At 46.7% G+C, this 17,282-nt stretch overlaps 1 protein-coding gene and 1 long non-coding RNA gene across 5 annotated transcripts in view; both read right to left on the bottom strand.

Annotated features, from left to right (window-relative positions):
• Positions 1 to 12,150, bottom strand: part of LOC125689161 (uncharacterized) — a 52,627-nt gene extending 40,477 nt beyond the window's left edge. For 2 of the 3 annotated variants that reach the window (XM_048936031.1, XM_048936028.1), the window contains exon 1: positions 11,725 to 12,149. In XM_048936031.1, coding sequence (XP_048791988.1) covers positions 11,725 to 11,793 — 69 coding nt within the window. In that variant the 5' untranslated portion in view covers positions 11,794 to 12,149. Of the gene's footprint in view, positions 1 to 11,724 lie in introns of all 3 variants that reach the window. The other variant, XM_048936029.1, reaches the window with a different exon arrangement.
• A 661-nt stretch (positions 12,151 to 12,811) lies between these two features.
• Positions 12,812 to 17,282, bottom strand: part of LOC125689166 (uncharacterized) — a 54,489-nt gene continuing 50,018 nt past the window's right edge. For both annotated transcript variants that reach the window (XR_007375094.1, XR_007375093.1), the window contains one exon: positions 12,812 to 13,453. This is a non-coding gene — a long non-coding RNA (uncharacterized LOC125689166). The remainder of the gene's footprint in view (positions 13,454 to 17,282) is intronic.

Genomic DNA, 17,282 nt, shown 5'->3' on the forward strand with positions numbered 1-17,282 from the left:
ATGAACTCTGAACAGCGACACTGCGATAACAGAAAACTTGGATCTCTATGTCAAAGATCCCGCTAGACTTCATTCACAGCACACGAATTGCAGAACTTTTTGGATTGGAAGGGATCCTCTAGTCCTGCACCCTGCTCAGGCTGGGTCAGCAAAAGCATGCTGCCCAGGACTTTGCCCCACACATGCCATACTTCAACATATACAAGCATAGAAAAGAAGATCTCATCTCCAGTTCACATGGATGTGGATGTTTACAAGCATGGCACAAAACCACAAGAACAGGTGCCCATCCACCCTCCACTCTTTCTTGCAGAAATGCAAAAGATCTAAACTTCAAAGACAGAAGCCTCCTTTTGATGTGGATTTCAGCTTTACACCTGGGTCCTCCAGCACCTGACATGCATTCTGTCAGGTTAAGGGCTCTCATACCAAATGGAAACACAAACTCCCCCATACATTTGATTTTGCACCAACCTCCAGTAAGTAAAGATGGTTTTGTGTACAACAGCCAGGTGATGTTTAAGAAATGAGTGCAAAACATTTAACTTTGGGAGAGATTTATCATAAAAGACAAACAAGCAGATGTAAGAAAAAGCTAGAGACAAAAATCAGACAAAAATCTGCTGCTTGTCAGATGAGTAATGACAACTAGCTGCAGCCCAGGCACTAAAAGGCCCAACCACCCTTAGAGTCATACCATGAAACACTGTTGTATTTGCACAATAAAAGAAATCCTATTAACCTGAAGCTCCTCCTGGCCTTTGCTTACAGAGGAGAAATTAAGCTATCATATGATCAAAATTAGTTACATTAATAATTATCTATGAACTTACAAAAAGAAAAGGCAGCCTTATTTCTATGGCAGAACATATCTTTCCCAGCAGTCCTCACTTACTGGCTGTACTGCCCTAAAAAAATTAAGTATGAGCAGAGTTGTTTGGTACAGTGGAGTCTGTGTGCATGAGGAGCAATAAGATAAGCATCCAGCTAACCACATGCAACCTGGAAGAGCTGGAAGTGTGCAATGAGCACCTGCAAACGCAGAAGAACATCTTACAGCATGAGGAAATGAGCGCAGAAGCGTTTGCCAAGCCATTTCAATAAGCAATAATCTGGGTGTGCAAAATATCTCAAAGATATTTCCATGCAACTGGGGAGGAGACAGTTCCTTCCCTCTGCTGACTGTCTGCTCCAATGCTGTGCAAGATCTTCACGATGCAACTGCTGAACAGATCTGTGACAAGCCATGAAAAAGGAGCAGTGAGGGGAAATGAACAAAGAGCCTCTCCACTCACTCACTTGTTCCCTTTAAGCTGGAAAAAATCCTGTTCTTCCATAACTAAGGTGCTGACTTGGACTTAGCTAAAAACATTTTACTTAAATTTCCCCGGTTATTTTTCCAGGTCAACAATAGCAGCAGTTGCCATGGGACACCGCTGATCTTGAAAGAAGGAGGTGCCATCATTCCACCTCTGAAGAAAATCTGAATTAGAGAGGGAAAGCAAGGGAGATGATGAGATGCTAAAAGGCCATTACAAGCCATGGAACAGCATGAGGAATAGGGAAGGAGTGAGTCAAACAGACCTTCAAATTAACTAACTTCCTTTTTCTCTCAAGTTCTTTAATTTTTATTTTAGAGATACACAGCATTGCAGTAAGTACTTAATGCTAGCAAACCAAGCTGTAATACTTGCTCTCTCCTCAGTAAAAGCAGTAGAGTTTGAAATGAAAGGCTCAGTTCAGTCTTCAAACATCTACAAGAGAAAAATGACTGCCCAAACTAGATACAGACTTTACAGCTGCAGTCCATCAACAGCTACTCCAAGCAGCACAGTCCTACTTCAGAAAAATCTTAATTTTTTCTTGATTTTGTTTTTAACTTTCCACCATAGCTCTGCCTCCAAACTTTTTTCCCCACTTTCCTGCAAATGGCTAGGATGCAAACCTAGAGTCTGTAACCCCTGAACACTGCTCTGCTTGACAGAGCAGCCATCTGACTGCAACTGGTGACGGGCTGGTGAAACACGGCACTCCCCACGGCCCTTGTTTTCCTGGCTAGTCCGACGTTTAATATAGCAAAGCCATTCCTGTTTTTTGTTTGGTATTTTGTGGCAAGGAAGCCACGCAGTATTTCTCTCCATTTCTGTGTTACTCTGTTCGTGCCTTTGCTGATGTGATAAAGAGATTTATGGCTGAACCATATCCAAGTTTCATGGAATTCTCCCAGAAGACTAGTATCCACCTGTTATCCTTTTTATCCAACGCACAGAGACAGCATTTTATGTACGTAGCTCAGAAAGGAATTAACAAATAAAGCAGCGTCAAAATAATGCGTCAGGAACGTGCCAGAAAGAAGCGACCTACAAAAGCGTTGTGCTGCAAAGAGATTCCCTAGCAAGGAGATCAGCTCCTTACAACTCGTAGCATGAAGCCTCTGCATTCCCCTGGCTTCCATCTTGCAGGATCAGTGCTATTTAGCAGCGCTGACACCACGAAGCACAGCAGTCAGGAAGACAAGAAGGAGCCTGAAGGATTAAAGACCGAAGCTCTTCTTCCATTACAGGGCCCCATCCACCCTGCACAAAGATACAGCGACTGAGCTCCGTCTGCAATTTACAGCCCACATGCTGCTGAACCTCATCTCCAAACAGATTAAAAGCAACGCTACTTATCGCAGGCTGACAGCTCTCTCAGACAGGAGGGGAGGACAGTACAAGGAACAGCAAGAATGAGAGGGACCTACAGCATTGACCTCGTCTGTCTCATACCTATGGACAGGGCAGGATGGCTGATGGCTGCTCACACTGCTGCTCACCATCTTGCTTAGCCTACAGGGATTTCAATGCACTCCTCCCAACTCCCACCCCGCTCCGAGAGACCTAACTACACGGCTGTGCTGAGAGGAGCTCCCTCCATGCAGGCCACCTTCTCCAACAACTTACAGCAGCTCTCCAGCATCGCATAGGTCTCTTCAGCCAGTGCAGCCTGACAGGAGCTGGCATATACAACACATCTGGTAACAGTTTTTCCATTTTCTCCTCTGCAGACCCAGAGGGCAACTGCCATTGCCATGAGATACTTCACTAGCTGAAGAGAAGTTGCTTGTGTTGGGAGACCTCACTCGACACTCACCTCTGCTCAGCCATAAAGAACTACATTAGCCAGATTTGCAAACACAAGGAACAAAGCCTTACAGTCTGGAAAATGCATTTGGAGCACATGAGACATTTCAGGCTTCTCCTCCTAAAATCCCACATTAACCCTTTTGAGTGCAAGCAGACGTGAGATGCATCATTTCCATGGTTTTACACCAAAGCCACCTTGTTTTACAACAGAGTAACCCAGTAATACAGCATCAGCTTTCAAAATGAGATCTTTGATCTATATGGTCAGACAACCTTAAAGGAAGAGGAATGTCCATGAAAAACTTTGCCCTTGCTCATCATGTACCAGATCCTTTCCTGGTGACATTATGTGATTCCCAGTGCTCTTGAGCCCTATTCCTAGGAGCAGACCACAGCACATGCATTTACACGTGGTGCTACATCACAAGTGGATGCACAAAACAAAACCAATGCTGTTCTTGCAGAACTGACTCACTTCATGCACTATGGAGAGCAACCAAGCATACTAAACTGGCACCTCCACAGACCATTTCAGGTGAGAGACAGAGGAAGTTGCATTACGCTGAAGTTCTCTGCAAAACCAAAGCATCCCCTAAGAACAGCTTGCTCCATCAAAGTCAGAATAAAGAGTCCTCTATGGAGAAAAAAAAAAAATAAATATATATATATATATATGTATATATATACACACACACACAAGTTGTTGATTTTTTTAGCTTCTACATTTTGTTGCTTGATAGGGTCCATTTCATTTATCGTTTTTCTCTTCTGTTAATTACTCTTTGGCCATAAAACTTTCAGTTCTTCTTAATAACCAATTCTCAGAAATGAAGTAAATACATAAATGCACACAAAAGACCAATCTGGCTACAGACAACCATTTGGCTTTGTATGTAATAACTGGGTAACAGGACATGGAAGGATTATTTTATATTTTCCCATTCTATAACAAGACCCATTCTTAGCAAACTGGAGGATCTAGCTGTCTCTCAGGCAACTGTCCTCAAGATAGATAGGAAATTCACTATTCAACCAATTTAAGTTTTCTTCTCATCATGCCAATAAAGATCACAGTAAACTGACTTCTGATGACAAGAGGTAAGGGCAACAGTATGAAATAAGAAAAAGAATGAAAGAAATAAAGCATCTACATAAGAGAAACAGCATGACCCTGTTAGAAAGGAGTATAGTGAGATCTGTTTCTGAACAGCAGTGGGAGGGGACAAGACCTTTATGCCATTAGCAATTGAATTCTTCACTCTCCTTGAAACCACTGGCTCAAAACCAGGCCTGCAGCGTGGTCAAGTTGATTAATCAGCTGCCCAGGGCCAATCAATACATTTTGTTCCCTGCACGTGTCAGACACCAAGGTTTATCCATTCTCTGCAAATCTGAAAGAGTGTTGGGGTATCTGGGTGTACTTTATGCAGAGATCTCATAATTTTAAATTCAAATGAGGACCATTTGCCTTGCACTCAAGTAAGAAACCTCATCCATCCCTAAAATAAAGGTTTCGTTTATTCCTGAAGTGGGAGAGAAACATTACTAAGCAAAATCTCCTTAGGGCACCTAGACTCAGGCTTTGCTTACTTTTTCCCTCAAGGGTGTTTCCAATTCTGAGTTCTTAAGTTTTGTCATATGAGCTGATTTTGGAGCAAAGGTTAGCAGTTGATTCCAGGAAAGGCTGCAAAGGGCTTTTTCCAGGTGCGTTTGCCAGGGACAGTGACAAGCCAACCCAGTCACCTTAGTATTTGAGGAACACAAGCCATGGCCCCCACAGTCTACCAAGCTTGAGGAACACCTCTCCACGTTTTGTCACATCACAATGACAACATTACTTTGGAAGATGCATGTCAGTAGGCAACAAGTGATCTCTGTTCTCAGCACCACAGCCTAAGTCTTGGCAAACTGAAGGGGCTTTACTACTATGAGCCTGAGTAGTAGACCAGCTTTCTAAACTAAAGAGTACTAAAGGAGGAGAGGGCTGTTGACAGGCTGAGCTGCACCAGCTGCTTGCAGAGCTGCCAGTTGTTCTCAGAGCTGCCTATGTTAGCTCCTGTTGCCCCAGCTGATACAGAACAACTAGGAAGATCCATGATAGGGATTACTGCACAAGCAGTTCATGGCAGCTTTGCCACAAATCTTCCTGGTAAAGCACTTACTTACATCCAGATCCTCCAGGAACTTTCTTTAAGTATCTACAGGGTTTTACTCTCCATCCAGCTATCAAGGCTAGTCTACACAGGCTACCATGTGATCTTTACACATGATACACAAAGGATGCTCTGTTGTTGCAGTCCCATTCTTCTGGGATGGTATCAAAGACAACAAAAGAAATCCATCTTGCCCACTATCTGGTGAGCCACAGTAAGCGCAGAGGAGGAAGAGAGACTCAGCCAGCTTCCAAGATGCCCCAACCTCAAAGCGCCTGCCCCACAACAACCAGAGTGCATACTGAGGTACACATGAAGTCCAGGTCAGTGTGCAGAGAGACCAGCCCACAATAGAGAGGAGGTTATAATGGGCACGAGAGGTTTAAAAGAAGAAAAAAAGAACTGCAAAAGAGTACAGAAGGGCTCAGCAGCACCATGAGCTGTGTGTCCCCAAGTAGTGACCTAGCTGATCCAGAAGAAGACAGACCTCTTTGAACCGTGCTTCACATGTGTGCCACGGCCCTACAGCTTAGCCAGACCTGCGCGTGGGCTTGCAAAGAGACAGCTCTGCATAAGTCAGATTGGGCCACGCACTCTTTATGTAGACCCTTAGGCCTGGGTCACAAGGGAGAGAGGCTGTGTCCACGCAGAGTCCATACTTTATGGGGAATGCTTTCTGTTCAATCCACGGCCAACAACTAATCGACTTCTCTAAACCTTTGCCTGGGTGTTCACATGGAGCAGCTGTGGGTGGTGCTGGTTCCTTTTCAAAAACAGCTGTGTTGGCTGACTGTGCTGGTCAATGATGGTGAAAGGACACGTGGGCTCTGCCCACAGCCACGTATAACACTCACTGCAGCAGAAAACAGGCCTGAGCGCATACATAGCTGCGATGTTGGTTGCTAGGAACAGCTGGGTCACCCAGCAACCCACATCCCTCTGAATAGGGGCTCCAGATAAATGTGGGGAGACAGAAGGGCTGGCGCTGCCTACACTGTGGGTGGGAGTGTATTTCCCAAAGAAAAATGAACACAGCCCTCGGTTCCCATACTGAGACATCCCAATAACACTCCTGTGACCCCAGACACGTTCCAGGAGCAGCCAGAGATTTTGACGCTACGGCAGAGTGGTCCCCTGCCCAATTACCACTCCAGAGATGTCCTCAGTGAAGGGAAGCTCTGCACTTCAAAACAAATAAATAAAAAAAATAAAAAATGAACCCACTGTTTTGCAAAAGCCATAAAAATAAATGATCACCTGAGTTCACTTTCTATTTTCACTTCAAATATAAGCCACATTCCTGCTCAAGAAAACATCCCAAACAGGGCAATTCAGGAGCTTAAGACGGTGCATGACAGCAGGAAATTAAGTAGAACTGCACTGTCCAGCAAAGTAAAATGGATTAATCTGTTGTCACTGAAACGCAGAAGTTAAATACATAGGATTACATTTTCAAAAATTGAATTTTCAGAATTCAATTTTTCATTCAAATGAAAACAAGAATTGGGAAATACATGGGAAAGTAAAGAGATTTCTTTGTGGCAGTGTATGTGTGGAGTTCTCATGTATTTGAATCTAACCTATATTAATTTATAAATGAGGGCAACTGAAAGGATGGCTCACTGAATCATCCCAATCTCAATGAACTTCTCTTTATGCCATATTTACAACACCTGACATCTGTCTGAAGTCCCACTCTCTGGCATTAAGTTGTTACAGGATTTTACTGGTGCTGGATGACAGCACAGAGAAGATGACAAACCTTGAAGATTCACAACTTAGAAGCTGAGTAGAAGGAATTGCAGACCTTTTATTTTACAAGGCCTCAGGCAGAAATCTCAAAAGCCATCTGAGTGGCAGGGACTGGCTGTTGTGCTCCAGCTCGGATAAGTATTTGTCATAGCATTTTTGACCCACTAACATCACTTCAGTCCAAATTATCAGTATTTTAACTTCAGACCTCTCAGCCACTGTGCTTACACACTTTCATGAAACTGCTTGCCCTCCTCCTGAGTGAGACTAAGACAAGCCAGAAGCATCTAGTGTTACCAGGTGTTAATAGGTGGAATGGTAAAGCTTTGGTTTAAAGCAGACTCCTACAGCCCTGAAGCGATGAACCTGTTCAGTGGGATGTGCTGAAAATCCACAAAGCAGAGAACAGCTTCACACACCACAGGAGACAGACGAAGCTAAGATCTCATTGTGCCAAGCTGCCATCAGCCAGCCTGAAGGCTAGTGGCTGGCTGAGCACGTGACAGGCAGTCAGCTCAGGCAGACGGAAATTAATCTGCCCTCATTCATACAAAGCATGAGCCTTAAACGGATCTTTCAGAGCGCACCCACTGTGCATCAATAATAAGGGAGCTACTTGGCTCTATTTTGATTCAAGAAGAAAAAGTGTAATAGCCCTCCTGCTCTGCAGAGTAACCAGCTCCCACTGGGCCAGGGTCTCACAAGTCACCTCCTGCAGACCTGAGGTGCAAGACCAACCAAGGCAACCAAACACAGGCAGGGCCAGGATGATGCTCAGTCAGTCCTCAGGGCTGGCCAGCCCTGAGACTCATAGCTGACTCCAGATGCAGATGCAGGTCCCCATCACTGCGTAGGCACATGTGCAAGCTGCAAGGATACGTGAAGAAAGCTAACATGGTGGCTTTATTAGTGCCCAGTCCACAGTTCCCTTTTAAGCAAGCGTGAGGCTAGAATTACACAGAACAGAATGCAGTTCTCTGTGACTAGGACAGACCTGCATGTGACTTTGTTTCATTTCACTGATTAAGGAAACGACAAACATGTCTTAAGAAACTCTACCCCACCAAAAAGAAGCACACCCAATTTGCAGGTAATTCAACAACTTTTGTAGATTAAAGTATCATCTGCATCATCTCCAAAGCCGTTTGAATTGACGGAGCGGAATTGCCACCCTTCAAGTGCCGAGCTCTGTTCAGCTGCATGTTCCAGGCAGCTAATTTTATATACCACAACCCAACTGCTTCATTCAGATAACACCTAGGGCCACTAATTAAGGATTTAGTTTGACTGGCAATGCACAGACTTGTACCAAGCAGATGCTCCCTGCCCCAAGGAGCTTGCCTGCAAAGCTTACAAAACCGACACCTACACTTTACCCATTACACAAATACGCAGGAGCACAAGAGTTGAAGAGGGATTCAGAATGAATTCATTTGTGCCAGAAACCCCTGCCCCAAACTGGGGACAAGCATTTCATTTGTAGCAAGCCCTGCGAGCTGAGCAGAGAGCATTTCTTGAGGGCTCAGGACTCTCATAACCCACATGCAAACCCAGGATATACATCTTAAAAGCCACCTTGAACAATTTGATTTGTATTTCAGGATGGGCTTTCAGGGATATCAGTCTAAAGCTGTGAAAAAAATAGAAACTCTACTAGATTGAAATACTGGAAAACCAGCTAAAAATTCTGATCTTTATTTATGGCCTTCTCTCATCACCCTGTTTGAAATGTTTCACCAGGATGTGGCACAACTCCTTTTTGTCACTCCTCTCTGCTGTCCCACAGGCTGCTCTGAAATAGACCCAGTTGCCAGCTGTTACCAGAGATGATCCCTAATCTGTACATTCAGAGCTGTTGCTGGCTCTACATTTCTAGCCAAACAGCGTAGGTTTCTAGATCTGGTCTAATCTCTAGTCGAGAACACCAGATGATCAAAGCAAGAGGTCTGAGGAATAAGACTCCAACTTACATCCTGTCTTGGAGTCCTTCAGCTGCTGCAGCCAAGCCCAAGCCACAGGGCTTGACTGTGAACCACAACAGCTCAGAAGCTGCCACTAAGCTGCCTCCACTGCAGAGGTAAGTGAACGTCTAGCAAGGATGCAGCAGGACCAAACACAAACCCTAACTGTTAAGCTTCACAGTCCAGCCACTCTGAGCAGGAACTGCTGGCTGAGTGCACTACCCCAACGGAAGGTGAAACGTCAGTCAGCCAGTCCTTCCTTTTATATCATGGTAACTTCTGGTAAAAGGATAACAAAGGGACAAGAAGTTTCTCAGTAACACCAGCACGCCTCTTAAGTCAAAGCCCTCAAGCAGCTTTCGTGGTCAACTACCTAAAGAGCAACAGCACAAAGAAAGAAGGAAAGTCCATTAATATAGCAGCTGATGCATGTATAATCCTGGACTCACTACATAAGGCCACTCAGCTTCTCTAGGGGGAGAAGTCTAGAAACACTCATCACAGCCACACTTAGCCAATTCAGCACATGCTGCCAAAATGAGATCTTCACAATGGGCAGAAATTTCATCCTGAAAAAGTTCCCAGAGCTGGGATGCCAACCGGAGGTCAGTCAGCTCTCCCAAGTTTACAAAAATGAGTTGACAATTCACCCAAGGACAGTCTCCCAGGACTTTGCCTGATTGCGGTACTGCTGCAAGCCCGAAACACAGCAGTGGTTTGTTTTCTCTTGAATTTGGGAACTTCCAACAAAGGTCATGAAGTGCAAAAGCAAGTGGGTAGTGAAGGAGAACAGCCGCCAACCATACTGCCTTTAAAGCTCAGGAAGCTCTTGGTTTGGGTGGTGGACGGAGATCAGTACTTAATTCTACTCTCATTGGTTGCTCATTCTGTATTTGAGCTACTACAGGCCTGACTTAATGCTCACACTTCACTAACTTTCCATCAGGTTTCAGTGACAGCAGGACTGGATCTTTTAAACAACACATGTACCATGCAAGCCAAGACATGCACACACTACACAGATTACATACACAGACTCATGCAAGGCAGCAGAAGACACACAAGCCCAGCCAGTGTCTGACAGTCCCACAGACGGAGGCAGGAGATGGAGATGGTGTGGGTCAGCTAGCACCATCTCTTCACCTGCAAAGAGATCTGGCCCCGCACAGAGACAGAATGTGCACACTCTAATTAAGTGGTTCATGCACCAGTACAAGGCTCAAGTAAAAGCAGGCTGCTGCATGTGGTCCCCAAAGGCCTACAAAACATACATAAACCCACAGTTTGCAAGTCTGGCTTTCTGCCCATACACATGTATACCAGTCATTGTACCAGTCACTACAGCAGGCTGCAGTGCTACCTCTGAAGGTCTATGCTTGCAAGGAACAGCACAAGCTTGAGTCTGCTTTCTCCACTGAGACCGCAAAAACACAGACCACCTGTTGGCAGCACACAACCTTGGCACTACCATGAGCAAAATGGCTGCAGGTACCCCATCCTGAGGTTTCCCAGCATGCACTCTGGTATCCTGAATGCTGTATATATCCCCAGCAGCTCCATCAGAAGGGCCTTATGGCTTCACAACTTCAGGCTCTAAGAGACAAACAATGAAGCTAAGGGAGGTGATCACAGGTCCAGAAACATGGCATTCAAAAGAAATCCCCAATTGCCTCTGCACACATAAAGTAATGCTGCTATTTTGTTTGCAAAACCAAAATCTAATCCTGCCTCCCACAAGACCAGACGAAGCATGGAGACAGAAAACTTTGAGGCAACATTAGTTCCCTTTCTAACAAAGTTGTCATCAGCCTGTCTACAGTGACTGTGCAGAAGTGCAGCCACACTGCAATCTGCCTCTGTGTAACACATACAAAAGGCTCCACTGGAGCCTGGTGTGCAGATTCCCCAGCCCCCATCCCAGGCACTGAGGGCTGCTTCTTTTCCCACATCCCTTCTTTATTCAGGGCCAGATACTACACTGCAAGCTGTATGGATGGAGGTCCAGAATAACTGCTGATTTGAGCTAAAACCCCTCAGCTCACAATACTTTTGCCAACTCAGAACGTGGTAATTCTTCTGATTGTGACTCCGTTTTCATCCCATTGCATACAGCTAAGAGATTCCTCCTTGCATTTAGCAGGAGCAGTTTAGCTATTCCTTGTGCTGAATCTGTGATCTCAGCTTTTTTTTTTTTTTTTTTTTTTTTTTTTTTGGAACGCTAAAGAAGGACATAAGCAGAGTTTGAAAAACCATGGGTCAATGCAAGGAGCCAGGCTGCAAACTGCAGCTCAGATTGCAGCCTCCTGGAGCAGAAGGGAGAGAAACGCAAATACTGAGCTGAAAGGCATTTCAGGCAAACCGTGTTTGCACAGCACCTAGTGCAGCAGGGTTCTAGCCCAGAGAGGGCTGGAAGGCTGCAGATAAAGTGCATGCAAAGGTACCCAGAGAGAGCGGCGAATGCACACACAGCTGAACGTCAACCCCGTTAAAAATAAGTACTTCTAGACTGAAAAACACACAAACCATTTACATTCACGTGCCTCCTGTGTAACCTACCGTGCGCAAAGAACACGACTCCAGTAGCAGGGATACAGCCCAGGCCAGCTCTCGCCTAGCGCCTCAAAGGAAATCGGCCCAGCATAATAAACATCCCAAGTTACTGCCCCTTGTCACCCCTGGTCCTCGTTACCTGGACGGCCCAAAAGCACCCGAGACGACACCGCCCATCCTTACCTTTAGCTGGAAAGGCTGAATTTCGTTCAAAGTCTGGTTCCTGAGCTTTTTGGTGAGGACCTTCAGCATGGTACAAGTCCGAGGAGCCAAGAAGGGGTTAAGCACACGCGCACACCTCCAAACGCCCAGCCGCCGCCGCCGGGCTCGCGGCAGCGCGGCGGGGCTGGCATCCAGCGCCCGGCACGGCGCGAGGCGAGGCTGCGGCCAGCCGTGCCCTGGGTCCTGCCCCTCGTTGGGGGCCGCGGGGCGGAGCGAGGCCCCACAGAAATAAATACCGCACTTCCCCTGCCTTTCTCCCCGCTACGCTTCAGGAAGGAGGGAGGCGCGGCGCCGCCGGGCGCTCACTGAGGGCCGGCGAAGCCCCCCGCCGGCCGAGGCTCCGGGCCCCGCTCGCGGCAGTAGCGCCGCCTGCCCCCCGCCTCCCAGCGGCCCCGGCCGGGCATGGCGCCCCCCCTCCCAACCGCCCCGGGCCCCGCACGGCCGCGGCCGCCCCGCGCTCAGCCCGCAGCGGGGAGCGCCCAGGCAGCGGCGCGGCAGCCGCGGCGCCCATTGGCCGGTCGGAGCGGGCCGGGGCAGGGCCTCCGCTTAAAGGGCCCCGCGCCCAGCCCCCTCCCGGCCGCGGGGCAGCGCCGGGGCTGCTCTCCGGCGGGGCTACGTTCCTGAGGTCGGGGTCTGTGCCCTACAGTGCTTGACAGCTTGCGGGGCACTCCTGGCCTCTGGGTTGGAGGAGCGTTTAGCCTAGAAACGGGAAGCTCGGGTTAATCTCATCAGTGTGTATTCACACCTGAAGAGGATGCACTGAAGCCAAAGCCAGGCTCTTTTCAGTGGTGTCCTGCGCCAGGACAAGAGGCTATGAACACAAACTGGAACGTGGGAGGTTTGCTCTGAACGTCAGAAATCAATTCTGTGCTGTGCAGGTGATAGAGCTCTGCCACAGCCTGTCCAGGCGCTGTGGAGTCTCCCTGGAGATCTCCAGAAACTGCCTGGACATGTTCCTGAGCGACCTGCTCTGGGTGTCACTGCTGGAGCTAGGGCTGGAGCAGGTGGACCCAGAGTTCCCTGCCGGCCTCAGCCATGCTGTGACTCTGAAGCAGTCCTACATGCTCACCCACAGCCTGCTCACAGCAGGAAGATAACATGATAGACGCCGTGCACTGCCTGTCCTGTCCCCTGATTCAAAGCACTGATCCACGGGGAATAGTTGTGTATGTCATCTCAAGTCCCTTGAGCCACGTGAACAGCTTCCAAAAGGCATGAAGTAGCAGAGAAACTCACCAGACCCTCTTCTAATAGCAAGTGCAGGCACAGGACCGGGAAGACATAGGTTCTTAGGGCACCACCTGCCCTATTCAACTGCAACAATTGCTCTTTCAGGCACAGCAAGGTGCTCCATTTCCGTGGCCAATTCTCCCAGCACCTCCCTGACAAAACAGTCAGAAAAGCTATCAGGGACTGACCAATATGCTCCCAAAACCTTTGAACTCACAGGAAGCCACCAAAACATTTCCAGAAGTGCTGGCCAGCAGGCCATCAGTAGCACTAACAGGCTTTTAGGCACTGCCAGCTCATGCCAGAGATAAACTTTCAGTACCTATGTGAAAGGCTCATTTCACCCACTGCCAGGCCTTTGGGGCCACCAGAGCCTTTTGTCCAAGTCTTTTTCCTGGAAAAAAAATCTGGAGCCTTGAGGAATTCTCTTCCAGTTGTTCCCTGTTCTCAGACAGCATGCCTGTAACAAGATAAGGAAAGAGCATTTGTAAACCATTGACTGCAGGGGAAAAAAAAAAAAAGAAAGAAAGAAAGGAAAGAAAGGAAGAAAGGAAAGAAAGGAAGAAAGAAAGAAAGGGGAAAAAAAAAAGTGTCTTCATTTAAGGGACAGGAACTCCAGTAACAAAGTATTTTTTTTAAGGTCTGCAACAAGCACAGAGTCTGAGCCAAAGCCTAATCCTTCTGCCTTTTAGGATAGTGCTGCCTTTGAAGAAGTCGGCAATAGTAGCAATTCATTTGTTACATTGTATTTGCTGTCTGAATTCTGCATTCATAACAAGGAATTATTTTTACTTATTTCACCCCATTTCATGACAAATTGAAATCCCCCCCAGCCTTAAGACCCTAGGTCACCATACATCGTTCACATACACTGTTCTATGTGCTTCTTGTTTCCTTACTGCTGGATACAGGCAAATAGGTAACAGCACGTTACCAGACCGCTAGCCTAGCGTCCTGCTTCTGACAGGATAGAATAAAATGCCAGACGAAAACAGAAGTGCTCTGTATCAGTATGCAATAACACACTTGTTGTTAGGTAAGAATTACTCCTGACTGCTAGCTGATAATCAAGGTGCATCTGAAAACAACTGAGAATCTCTTACCATTTTCTTGCCCTGATGAGTATCACTTAAGAAGATTTTTTTTTCCTGTCTCTTCTTTTTTGTTTTCCTCATATAATGCCAAATTCCTCAGAGCATTGTTTGTTCCTCATTCAGGCCCTGGAGCCATTGGCTCCACCTGTAATGGTCTTTGAGATATGACCTACTGGTGGTCCAGTCATCTTAAACTTCTGGATACGAGAGCTTTCCCGTATTTGAGCTCTCTGTGTTCAAATGCTGAGACAGGCACACTGCAAGGCCCAGCTGTTTGTCTCAGGGCAGAGGAGAAGCTGCCTAAAGCAGAACAGCAGAACTTTCCATCTCATCCACAAACAGCTTGCAGTCTCTCCCTGACCTCACACCATCCTACTGAGGCACAGAACACAGCAGTGACCGCAGCCTGGTGGGTTTGATAGTAGGATGCTTAACTTGTTCCCAGGCCAGAGCTGCTAAGGACAGGCAGCAAAACCAGATGTCAGCAAAGCTTTGTCATAGCACTTGTGATGTGAAAGAACCCAATACTGTAATTCCTTGTATTAGCTCTGCTTCTGCAAACTTTGCCTAGCTATGCTTCAGCAGATATCTGCAGAGCAACTATTTCTTTCTTGCTTCCTTTTTTATATAACAAAAATAGCCACAAGCACCAACTTCAGATACACCCCAGCATTTTGGGGCTCAGTTATACATACTCTTCCAGTGTTTTTGTTTTTATTCTGTAAGCATTTATGAGTTCCAGCAGGCTCAAGAAAAGCTTGCACTCTCAAGTTCCTCCCCACCTCACTCATCACACTAGTAAAGTGCCCTGGATGTCTCTGATCCACAACCACAATGCCAAGAGCAGCTGACTGGCAGATCACAAGCTCCTCATTGACCCATGGCACCCAGCATCTCTGAATAAGGCCCAGCAACATGCTGCTGCAACGTGCAGCTGGCTATTTAGTAGAGGTCCATAGTAAATGCCCTTGCAAAGAGAAGAGCTGCAACATACTTCCTCTTCCCCCTTGATTTGTCCTTTCCCCAGTGACAAGGCTTGACATGTGCAGCTGGAAACAGGTCATGCTGCTGCATCACATATTGGAAAGAAAGCTTTGTGAGAAGTCTGGAGGTTGTGTTCCTCCCTGCATACATGGGTTGCAGAATATTACCAAGTAATTTATATCCAAGGATAACAAAATATTTTCCCGTGTAAGTAGTAGAACTATTCCTAATGGAGAAAATGAAGACCATGGAAGTTTACTTGAGTTTCTGAAGGTCACAGGAAAACTGTGGAACATCCATGAATAGAAGCTGTATCTTTTGGACACCAGCTGTGTGCTCCCAGACTATCTCAGACTGTAACCTAGTCTGTCACTAGATCATGCTACTGGAGCTATGCAAAATTCAGTGGTTTTATTTCCCAGGCATTTCATGTGATCAGTTTGCTTGGGTTTTGGTTCTTGTGGGTTTCTCACTCTTGAATTTTTGATCTGAATACTGAGTTCAAACCAAATCTCAAACCCAATCAAAGAGGCCAAGTTTCCTCTGGCCACTTGATAAAACATGACTAAGCCTTTGCACAACATTTATGACAAGCCCGCATGCCAGCTCCAGCATTGCTCAAAGATCTATTCAAGTTCCTGATGGCCAGGCCAGAAACCAAAGGGAGGCAAATGGTAAGCTTCCTCTGCAGGAACGCATTGCACTGTGGTGAAGGAGAAGGTAAGAAGCTCTGTGCTGAGCCTGGATCCTGGTTCACTCCCCCAGTACATACACATTATTGCCTGGTGCTGTTAGGAGAACTGCCTTACTTTTGCTGTGCCACGTCTTTCCCCCTGCCTTGGAGATATTTCTCTCATGTCCAGACAGTACAGACCAGACACAAGCCAGGATGGGTGAAGACAATGCAGTGAGGATTAGTTTAATGCATAAATTCTCTCTGAGCTGTGCTTCCCATTGTGCCTGGAGGACAACTTAATACCCTCTGCAGCTTATCTCCTGACTGCCTACACTGACACTGTAAAGATGCAAGAACAGAAACATGTGCAAGTGCAGAAGGCCCCATTAGGCCTGGCCAAGGCTCCTCTTAAGGAAAGGGATGCTAGTTTTATCCTTGGAAATCACCTGGGGATTTGCTTGGCCAGTAAATAACTTTCCAGCCTCCTTTTCCCTCACACTTCCCTGCGACCATGCTCCATTAGCACAAAGCCAGCCTGAACATCTCTATGCTAACAGCAAAACCTGCCGGGAAAAAGGCTAAACTGCCATCTATTGGGGATCTCCACTTATTACACCGAGGGAGAGGGATGAGCTGGAAAAAAAAAAAACAACAAAGCAACATGATCATCCATCCCTTAAATTTATACCCTAACTGGGTGATGTCCGAGACGAACACTAGAGCTACAGCCAGCTCTGGGCATGGAAAGAGCATCTGTTTGCCAAGGGCAGTGCTAAGAGAGAAGAGCAACACAGAATCAGGACGAAAGCTGAGACTAGGGCTAGATTGGAAAGAGACGTGGGACCAAAGCCAGGCACAACTTGAATGGTGGCACAGAGCAGGGCCATCCACCAGCTGCCTCAGTCACAGTCCAGTGTGTGTCAGCAGAAAGCAGGCAAGCAGGAGAATCCACAAAGGTTATAAGAATTGTTCTCACAACCGTACTACCAATGAAAAAGGGGCACAGCTACAGCTTTCAGCACAACTAAGAGCACTGAGCTCTGTCCCTGAGCTAACCACCATGGCATTTTTCCTCTTAGCATGTGAATTGCTTGGCAGTAGGCTCCTCCAGAAGGGACTCTCTGACTTTGTCTCTGACTTTGCCTTTGAGCAACGTTTTTTGCCTTAGAGAGGCCTATGGAAGTCAAGTCTCCACCTTACAAACCATAAATACCATTTAGTCTGCTGCAGGGATAAAGCTGCAGTGTACACAAGTGCTCTCTAAGCACTGTGGTCTTCAAACCATGAGCATGGGGCAAACAGTTGAGAAAGATCCCACACACAGTCACAAAGGACTCCCTCTACCAAGGCTTACGGGCACCCAAGAGTGGAAACTGGCCACCGCTATCTAACAGCTACAAATCAGATAGCAAATCTATCCCCAAACTGAGTTGGCTGTTGTCAAGCAAAAACTTTGGACATTCAGGGAGTGTCAAGAAGGACTGCTGAGACATGACTGACCTAGTAGGTCAGCTAGTAGGTATCTGGTACCTTTT

Source organism: Lagopus muta, chromosome 2 (assembly GCF_023343835.1).
Source record: "Lagopus muta isolate bLagMut1 chromosome 2, bLagMut1 primary, whole genome shotgun sequence".
Lineage (NCBI taxonomy): Eukaryota > Metazoa > Chordata > Aves > Galliformes > Phasianidae > Lagopus > Lagopus muta.